Source organism: Rutilus rutilus (genome assembly GCF_951802725.1).
Source record: "Rutilus rutilus genome assembly, chromosome: 10".
NCBI lineage: Eukaryota > Metazoa > Chordata > Actinopteri > Cypriniformes > Leuciscidae > Rutilus > Rutilus rutilus.
Genome location: NC_140215.1, coordinates 44,059,296 through 44,070,158, shown reverse-complemented (window position 1 = coordinate 44,070,158; position 10,863 = coordinate 44,059,296). Strand labels below are relative to the sequence as shown.

General features: G+C 43.0%; 1 protein-coding gene across 2 annotated transcripts in view; it reads left to right on the top strand.

Annotated features, from left to right (window-relative positions):
- Positions 1-343: 343 nt before the first annotated feature.
- Positions 344-10,863, top strand: part of LOC311298451 (hyccin 2-like) — a 54,174-nt gene continuing 43,654 nt past the window's right edge. The window contains exons 1-5 of one of the 2 annotated variants that reach the window (XM_084421376.1): positions 344-924; positions 3,562-3,636; positions 9,188-9,244; positions 9,855-9,956; positions 10,031-10,198. In XM_084421376.1, the coding sequence (XP_084277502.1) occupies positions 3,595-3,636; positions 9,188-9,244; positions 9,855-9,956; positions 10,031-10,198 (369 nt within the window). In that variant the 5' untranslated portion in view covers positions 344-924; positions 3,562-3,594. The other variant, XM_084421375.1, reaches the window with a different exon arrangement.

Genomic DNA, 10,863 nt, shown 5'->3' with positions numbered 1-10,863 from the left:
TAACAAGTTGGGCCAGTGAGAAACGTAGCAGATTTAGCAGGGACATTGTCAGGCTTTTTTATTTACAACAAAATCAGATAATTGTCTGCACAAAATATAATAGAATTGTAAAAAAAAAAAAAACATAATATGTAACAATAAAGTAATTGAAAACATAAAAAAGCGAAACACACCAGATGCACTATGCTTATTAGACTGAATGCACATGACGTCGACAACATGACTTCCCAACTCATAAACATGAAAGTAGGAGGGGAAAAAAAGGGGGGGAAACCATGAACTTAAGAGTACTTGAACACACCAGGACACTGGAATATCCAGTAACATTTTGATTAAACTCAGTCAAAACAAATAAAAAAATTAAACACATGTATGAATTGTTCACAATAAGATTTTTAATATGCATTTCGAAAATCGGCAGGAAAAAGTAAATTCACCCTGTCTGTTTTATAAATAGATTAGCCATGCTTTTATTATCTATTTTCCGCCTCTACTTCCGGTTGTAAAAGGGGGCGGAGTTTGTCGTCATTGACGTGTAGGCTACTGGCTCTGTTAGAGATGCGCGAGCAGCAGGAGCTACAGCTGATCATCCGAGGAACACTAGTTCATCATCTACTGCCTTTAACACACACACACACACACACACAGAGCTGATCATCCGAGGAACACTAGTTCATCATCTACTGCCTTTAACACACACACACACACACACACACACACACACACACACAGAGCTGATCATCCGAGGAACACTAGTTCATCATCTACTGCCTTTAACACACACACACACACACACACACACACACACACACACACAGAGCTGATCATCCGAGGAACACTAGTTCATCATCTACTGCCTTTAACACACACACACACACACACACACACACGCACACAGCTGATCATCCGAGGAACACTGACTAGGTGAGTTCATCATCTACTGCCTTTACACACACACACACACACACACACACACACACACACACACACGCACACAGCTGATCATCCGAGGAACACTGACTAGGTGAGTTCATCATCTACTGCCTTTAACACACACACACACACACACACACACACACACACACACACACACACACACACACACATATGCTGTTGAAAGTTTTGGCTTTATTCTGTTAATGATGCGAGAAGGTTCATCATACTGTACTAATAACTGCACGATGACGATTATATATGTGCTCGCTTGCTGACTCGTGACGTAAGAGTCCATACGCGCTGAATGTGTGTGTGTGTGTGTGTGTGTGTGTGTGTGTGTGTGTGTGTGTGTGTGACTGATGCTGGGAGTCGTGATGTTGATCTAATGCTGGAATCGCTGCGACAGAAAAGCAGATCAGATAATCATACTCGAATAATTAATAATGTAGCTGAACTGTTGAAGGTTAAATGAAGTCTTCTGAACGACAGAAACAGTAAGATATTTACAAGATTTATTTATTGCAACAGCATTTTATATTATTAATTTTTATATTCATATATTTTTATATATTTCCATATTAATCTGCATTAACACGTCTGTCATTCAGTTTCATAATTGAAATGCAGATGTCACTCCTAAAACTGCAGCATATGTGGATGTTCCTCTTAAAAGCACAAAAACAAAATGCTTATTAAACAAATAGCACTTTTGTGTGTGTTTATAAGTACACAGAGCGCTCTCTTTATTGTCATATAAACATAACTATGCACTGGGTGGTTTGTCCAGTATGCTGTTATCATCCCAGTCTGGACTCTGCTGTGGTTTGAGGAGTTCGTCTCCTGTAGATCCGGCTCTGGCGCTTCACAGTCTCTGATGTGAACGATGCGTAACGCCTCAGGTGTTTCTTTCCTCTGTGTTCAGGTGTTCGATTTGTTGTCATGTCAATAAACTGCGCTCTAGTTAACCGCGATCCAAGAAGATAATATATATTTTATTTATTTTTCTTATGTAAAGACTGTCTAGTAAAGTTCACAGACTGTGCTTAAAAAGTGCAATCCACGTTTACATGTCATATGTTTATTACAGTGACTTTGAATTACACTGAGTGTGTTAAAGCCACAGATTTGTTTTTATATTTCTGCAATCTGCACTTTAGTTTGTGTCATTTGTTACTGACTTTCATATTAATGTTTACACCAGGCTTATTTGTCAGTGCTTTATGTTGTCGTGATACTTATTACATGTTTACGAGGTTGGAACTTCAACAAATCAGTGAAAATACTGCTGTGACTGAAGTAGTTACATTCATGCATCACATAATTTCATCATAACATGTAGGCCTGGCCAACAGGAGAGAACAGTTTATCCAGTCAACATCTGCACACACTTCTGAGTGCCACGCCCACATCTCATTATCCAATCAACATCTGCACACACTTCTGAGTGCCACGCCCACATCTCATTATCCAATCAACATCTGCACACACTTCTGAGTGCCACGCCCACATCTCATTATCCAATCAACATCTGCACACACTTCTGAGTGCCACGCCCACATCTCATTATCCAATCAACATCTGCACACACTTCTGAGTGCCACGCCCACATCTCATTATCCAATCAACATCTGCACACACTTCTGAGTGCCACGCCCACATCTCATCATCCAATCAACATCTGCACACACTTCTGAGTGCCACGCCCACATCTCATTATCCAATCAACATCTGCACACACTTCTGAGTGCCACGCCCACATCTCATTATCCAATCAACATCTGCACACACTTCTGAGTGCCACGCCCACATCTCATTATCCAATCAACATCTGCACACACTTCTGAGTGCCACGCCCACATCTCATTATCCAATCAACATCTGCACACACTTCTGAGTGCCACGCCCACATCTCATCATCCAATCAACATCTGCACACACTTCTGAGTGCCACGCCCACATCTCATTATCCAATCAACATCTGCACACACTTCTGAGTGCCACGCCCACATCTCATTATCCAATCAACATCTGCACACACTTCTGAGTGCCACGCCCACATCTCATTATCCAATCAACATCTGCACACACTTCTGAGTGCCACGCCCACATCTCATCATCCAATCAACATCTGCACACACTTCTGAGTGCCACGCCCACATCTCATTATCCAATCAACATCTGCACACACTTCTGAGTGCCACGCCCACATCTCATTATCCAATCAACATCTGCACACACTTCTGAGTGCCACGCCCACATCTCATCATCCAATCAACATCTGCACACACTTCTGAGTGCCACGCCCACATCTCATTATCCAATCAACATCTGCACACACTTCTGAGTGCCACGCCCACATCTCATTATCCAGTCAACATCTGCACACACTTCTGAGTGCCTTCTAACACTTCCAATCAACAACCCATGGACAGAACCAAGTCTCATCCTACATTCATTTCTTTTTCCATAATCTTCTACACTGTGATGTTCGTCACAATAAGGAAGAAAAGATCCAACGCTTCCATTTCATCTCAACTTGAAAGATGTCCCAGATCTCTTCAGAGGATTATATGTTTGTTCAGAGCATTTCACCGCAGATTATTAACCAGGCACAATATATTGCAGGGTTCTGGAAAAAACTTGTTGAAAGATGAAGCAATGCCAGGTGTCTCGGATCTGACTGCAGCCACATCGCAAACAGTAAGTCAGGTCAAGTCACCTTTATTTATATAGCGCTTTTTACAAAACTTTACAGAGATAACAGAAAAATGCAACAAAGTTTGGTTCCAGAAGAAAATAGCGTCAAAGTCCAGCTTAAGTAAGTAAGTTGTGATGTATCATTTTGTGGTAAAAAAGTTATTAATTTAGTTAATAAATATATATACTGTATATATAGCTGCTCTGGAGAAAACCCTGATGTCATCGTCCAGCTCAGTTCTCATATAATGGTGTCAATGCAGGAGATCAATATTATTGTTGAATAAATGTTACATTTAATGTCCCCAACTAAGCAAGCCAAAAGCCAATTGCCACAAAGGCGAAAAAGGCGAAAGTGACAGGAACCAAAACTCCATCAGTGACAGAATGGAGAAAAAAATATTGGGAGAAAAGTTCTCCTCTGGCCAATGAACGAACAGTGTGTGATTATGATTCAGGCAGCATTACAGGTCAGAGGTCAGATTGGATTGGAACATTCAGAATATTATCCAGTTCCATCTGGTTGTAGATCGGAGTCACGCCGGTATGGAGACGAGTTTGTTGAGGATCAGTGCCGATGGCTGTCGTGTCGATGAAGCCTTTACAGGGGAGAGTCTAGATGACACAATCTCTGCTGACACTTCAGGGATGTGTTGTGGAAACTAATCAATAATAATTTGGCTGTAAATGACAGGTATATATTTATGGTTTATGTTGCATTCAATAGTGAGGGGCACTGATCATTTTCCTGTGTGTTAGCCAGTCATAACCATGGCGATCTGCAGTATTGTGTTATATCTGCCCTTCTGCACTGGGAGCCTATTTAGATGTTCAGGGAGAGGACTGGAATGAGCAGAGAGAGTTGAATAATTCATTTCCCTGTGCATGATGAGTACAGCTGCTGACCTTGAAAGCAAGGAAGGCCTGGTGTTGATGATGTAGGCAGCAGTGCGTGATGGGAAGCAGTGGCCACACAGCAGCAGAATACAGCTGTCAGGCCTGTAGTTGAGTGGCTTTATTAGAGTGACAAACGCATTAAGCTGAAAGGTTTAGATCCCGTCTCTCTGTTCTACCGCAACTCTTCCCAGCAGTTTTAGATCCCGTCTCTCTGTTCTACCGCAACTCTTCCCAGCAGTTTTAGATCCCGTCTCTCTGTTCTACCGCAACTCTTCCCAGCAGTTTTAGATCCAACTCTTCCCAGCAGTTTTAGATCCCGTCTCTCTGTTCTACCGCAACTCTTCCCAGCAGTTTTAGATCCTCTCTCTCTGTTCTACCGCAACTCTTCCCAACAGTTTTAGATCCAACTCTTCCCAGCAGTTTTAGATCCCGTCTCTGTTCTACCGCAACTCTTCCCAACAGTTTTAGATCCAACTCTTCCCAGCAGTTTTAGATCCCATCTCTCTGTTCTACCGCAACTCTTCCCAGCAGTTTTAGATCCCGTCTCTCTGTTCTACCGCAACTCTTCCCAGCAGTTTTAGATCCCGTCTCTCTGTTCTACCGAAACTCTTCCCAGCAGTTTTAGATCCCGTCTCTCTGTTCTACCGCAACTCTTCCCAGCAGTTTTAGATCCCGTCTCTCTGTTCTACCGCAACTCTTCCCAGCAGTTTTAGATCCTGTCTCTGTTCTACCGCAACTCTTCCCAACAGTTTTAGATCCCGTCTCTCTGTTCTACCGCAACTCTTCCCAGCAGTTTTAGATCCAACTCTTCCCAGCAGTTTTAGATCCAGTCTCTGTTCTACCGCAACTCTTCCCAGCAGTTTTAGATCCAGTCTCTCTGTTCTACCGCAACTCTTCCCAGCAGTTTTAGATCCCGTCTCTCTGTTCTACCGCAACTCTTCCCAGCAGTTTTAGATCCCGTCTCTGTTCTACCGCAACTCTTCCCAACAGTTTTAGATCCCGTCTCTCTGTTCTACCGAAACTCTTCCCAGCAGTTTTAGATCCCGTCTCTCTGTTCTACCGCAACTCTTCCCAGCAGTTTTAGATCCCGTCTCTCTGTTCTACCGCAACTCTTCCCAGCAGTTTTAGATCCCGTCTCTGTTCTACCGCAACTCTTCCCAACAGTTTTAGATCCCGTCTCTCTGTTCTACCGCAACTCTTCCCAGCAGTTTTAGATCCAACTCTTCCCAGCAGTTTTAGATCCCGTCTCTCTGTTCTACCGCAACTCTTCCCAGCAGTTTTAGATCCTCTCTCTCTGTTCTACCGCAACTCTTCCCAGCAGTTTTAGATCCTCTCTCTCTGTTCTACCGCAACTCTTCCCAGCAGTTTTAGATCCAACTCTTCCCAGCAGTTTTAGATCCAGTCTCTGTTCTACCGCAACTCTTCCCAGCAGTTTTAGATCCCGTCTCTCTGTTCTACCGCAACTCTTCCCAGCAGTTTTAGATCCCGTCTCTGTTCTACCGCAACTCTTCCCAACAGTTTTAGATCCCGTCTCTCTGTTCTACCGAAACTCTTCCCAGCAGTTTTAGATCCCGTCTCTCTGTTCTACCGCAACTCTTCCCAGCAGTTTTAGATCCCGTCTCTCTGTTCTACCGCAACTCTTCCCAGCAGTTTTAGATCCCGTCTCTGTTCTACCGCAACTCTTCCCAGCAGTTTTAGATCCTCTCTCTGTTCTACCGCAACTCTTCCCAGCAGTTTTAGATCCAGTCTCTGTTCTACCGCAACTCTTCCCAGCAGTTTTAGATCCTCTCTCTCTGTTCTACCGCAACTCTTCTCAGCAGTTTTAGATCCCGTCTCTCTGTTCTACCGCAACTCTTCCCAGCAGTTTTAGATCCAGTCTCTCTGTTCTACCGCAACTCTTCCCAGCAGTTTTAGATCCCGTCTCTCTGTTCTACCGCAACTCTTCCCAACAGTTTTAGATCCCGTCTCTCTGTTCTACCGCAACTGTTTTCAGCAGTTTTAGATCCAGTCTCTCTGTTCTACCGCAACTCTTCCCAGCAGTTTTAGATCCCGTCTCTCTGTTCTACCGCAACTCTTCCCAACAGGTTTAGATCCAACTCTTCCCAGCAGTTTTAGATCCAGTCTCTCTGTTCTACCGCAACTGTTTTCAGCAGTTTTAGATCCCGTCTCTCTGTTCTACCGCAACTGTTTTCAGCAGTTTTAGATCCCGTCTCTCTGTTCTACCGCAACTCTTCCCAGCAGTTTTAGATCCTGTCTCTGTTCTACCGCAACTCTTCCCAACAGTTTTAGATCCCGTCTCTCTGTTCTACCGCAACTCTTCCCAGCAGTTTTAGATCCCGTCTCTCTGTTCTACCGCAACTCTTCCCAACAGTTTTAGATCCCGTCTCTCTGTTCTACCACAACTCTTCCCAACAGTTTTAGATCCCGTCTCTCTGTTCTACCGCAACTCTTCCCAACAGTTTTAGATCCCGTCTCTCTGTTCTACCGCAACTCTTCCCAACAGTTTTAGATCCCGTCTCTCTGTTCTACCGCAACTCTTCCCAGCAGTTTTAGATCCCGTCTCTCTGTTCTACCGCAACTCTTCCCAGCAGTTTTAGATCCCGTCTCTCTGTTCTACCGCAACTCTTCCCAGCAGTTTTAGATCCCGTCTCTCTGTTCTACCGCAACTCTTCCCAACAGTTTTAGATCCCGTCTCTCTGTTCTACCGCAACTCTTCCCAACAGTTTTAGATCCCGTCTCTCTGTTCTACCGCAACTCTTCCCAACAGTTTTAGATCCCGTCTCTCTGTTCTACCGCAACTCTTCCCAACAGTTTTAGATCCCGTCTCTCTGTTCTACCGCAACTCTTCCCAGCAGTTTTAGATCCCGTCTCTCTGTTCTACCGCAACTCTTCCCAGCAGTTTTAGATCCCGTCTCTCTGTTCTACCGCAACTCTTCCCAACAGTTTTAGATCCCGTCTCTCTGTTCTACCGCAACTCTTCCCAACAGTTTTAGATCCCGTCTCTCTGTTCTACCGCAACTCTTCCCAACAGTTTTAGATCCCGTCTCTCTGTTCTACCGCAACTCTTCCCAACAGTTTTAGATCCCGTCTCTCTGTTCTACCGCAACTCTTCCCAACAGTTTTAGATCCCGTCTCTCTGTTCTACCGCAACTCTTCCCAACAGGTTTAGATCCCGTCTCTCTGTTCTACCGCTACTGTTTTCAGCAGTTTTAGATCCCGTCTCTGTTCTACCGCAACTCTTCCCAACAGTTTTAGATCCCGTCTCTCTGTTCTACCGCAACTCTTCCCAGCAGTTTTAGATCCCGTCTCTCTGTTCTACCGCAACTGTTTTCAGCAGTTTTAGATCCCGTCTCTGTTCTACCGCAACTCTTCCCAGCAGTTTTAGATCCCGTCTCTCTGTTCTACCGCAACTCTTCCCAGCAGTTTTAGATCCCGTCTCTCTGTTCTACCGCAACTCTTCCCAGCAGTTTTAGATCCCGTCTCTGTTCTACCGCAACTCTTCCCAGCAGTTTTAGATCCCGTCTCTGTTCTACCGCAACTCTTCCCAGCAGTTTTAGATCCCGTCTCTCTGTTCTACCGCAACTCTTCCCAACAGTTTTAGATCCCGTCTCTCTGTTCTACCGCTACTCTTCCCAACAGTTTTAGATCCCGTCTCTCTGTTCTACCGCAACAATCTCTCTTCTAGCACAACTGTTTTCAGCAGTTTTAGACTGGTTTAACAGTTTTCAGCAGTTTTGTGTTCAGATGCTGCACTCGCCACTCAGGTATATAAGCTGCTTTAGTTCATTAAGACTTGACAGATGAACTTGTGCCTTAATTTGACTCATGTTGTGTAAACTGTGACAAGGCGTTCCAGCGATATGGAAGTCACCATCTTTGATATTTAATGTAATGACTGTCCCTGTGGTTACAGATAATATTCACTGCTACTGCAAGAACAGAAACTGGGATTGGCTCGGGTTATTTGTTCATACTGTAGTGGATTGAATACTCTGAATGTAAGAGTGTGTGCCCATAACATTGTTGCATGTGGTGCTTGTGTCTGTGCAAATGGATTAAGATGTAAGATGTAAAGTGCACTCAGACTCGGCACCTGGTCATCTGAAGTTGGGAGACGGGTCGGGCCGAAAGGAAGCTACTCTCTAAATAGAGTCTGAGGATTTGGCATTATGTGGTTTTAAACATTTAATGCCTCAGTATATATAACTAATATAACAACATATGGATAGATAATCTGCAATTGTGTGTTTTTAATTTATGTTTAAAGAGAAGGTTTGGTAGGGTTTTTCTTAGTGTTGTCTTAAGTTGGTCCTGAAATTTAAAAAATGTGCTGCTTTGAGCGCTGTTGAGCGGAATCATAAACACCTCTGATTGGCCATTGTGTTCACGCGCTCATCAGATATATCTTAACATTTTTGACAACACTAGTTTTTCTTAATGTTTAGAATCTCTTTAATTTCTTGGATATTGATTGATAACAAAGGTCTTAGGAAACACGTCTGGTTGGTGTCTGGTGGACATGAACCTAAACCAGCCGTATTATACTGGCTTCTTCAGTACCAGCTAATCAAACAGTTATTCAGGGAATCCACGGATGAGTTGATTGTGAAAACGTGTATCTAATCTGCAGTATTTCTCTGTGTGTCTTGTGTCTCAGGTAGTGGTGATGGCTACAGATAGAGGGATAGTGGAAGACTGGCTCTCAGAGTTCAAGGTGAGTCAAGTAGCATCCAGTATTAAGGCCTGATGGTGTGTGTGTGTGTGTGTGTGTGTGTGTGTGTGTGTGTGTGTTTCCAGATAAACAGACTGCTGGTTCAGGAAGGATGCTGTGCCTTATTATCTCAATACTTGAACACACACACACAGATGAGAATAGTACCATTAATTCAGGGGAATGCTGTAATGTTGGGGTTCTCAACATATTAATCAACATATTAATCATATTAATCAAATCTATTGTGATGGTCCTCCTTGCATAATCCCCCAAACATAACACATAAAGACCCGTAGAAACTGTGATCCTAAAATCTAAATTGTGAATTACCATGATGGTAAAAGCCAGTGAATATGCAATTTTCAGACTGTCAGACCCTTAAATATTGCTATTTTTTATAGTTTCTCAAGTAGATGATGGTCAAGGCACCAGAAAAGTAGACGCTCTTGGATCTTATAGAAAAGATTAAAAGTATTAAAAGTATTTTATTCCATTGTTCCGAGCTCTTTATTTAAGCGCATAGAAGCTTGGGGCTAATACAGATTATTTAATAGCTACTAAACACCATTTGTGTTGGTTTATGGCTGAATATGTGTGTGTGCTCTGATAGGCCCTGTCGGAAGCGCAGCTGTCTGGTTATGCTGGGATCCTCCCCCAGAAGGATACGCTGGTACCTGCCCTCTACAGAGTCATTCAGGACCCAGACACTGAGGTGAGGAGAGAGAGATCACACACACACACACACACCTTCTCCTCGTCTCCTCAGACTCATCTGTGTGTTCACAGCTGCTGGAGCCTGTGTGCCACCAACTCTTCGAGCTGTACCGCAGTTCAGAGGAGCGTCTGCGGCGCTTTACACTGCAGTTCCTCCCCGAGCTGCTCTGGGTTTACCTGCGCAGACGCAGACACAGCAGCAGCTGCATAGAGGCTCTTCTGCTGGGCATATACAACCTGGTGAGTGTGTGTGTGTGTGTGTCAGCGCTAGCAGCTGTCCTCTGGAGTGATCAGTGTAGCCGTGGTCCTGTGACAGAGTCCAGGCCAGTTATAAACATGCCAGTCTTCATCCAATGCCTTCTAATACTTGTGTACTTAGTTCCAAGTGCTGAACAAAACGCATAACACAGAGAACAGTAGACAAAACAGTTCAGAGTTCATAACATGCCTAAGACTTTTGCACAGTACTGTATATATTTAAGAAATATTTGCATGTATATACTGTGTGTATATATATATATAGTTATATTATATATAATTTATATTATATATAAATAACAAATTTTTCTTAAATATATATATATATATATATATATATATATATATATATATATATATATATATATATATATATATATATATATGCATGTGTGTGTATTTATATATATATATGCATGTGTGTGTATTTATATATAGAAAATAATTATACACCGTACACACACATATATTATGTAAACACAAACTTTTATTTTGGATGCAATTAATCGTTTCACAGCTCTATTTCAGTCCTAACCCTAACCCTAACCCTAACCCTGGCAGGATGAGAACTGAAAAGTAATATAGTAATAAAATTGTCTTAAGAACTCACATCAGATCCTTAGATCCTTCAGTGTCTTTGAATAAAA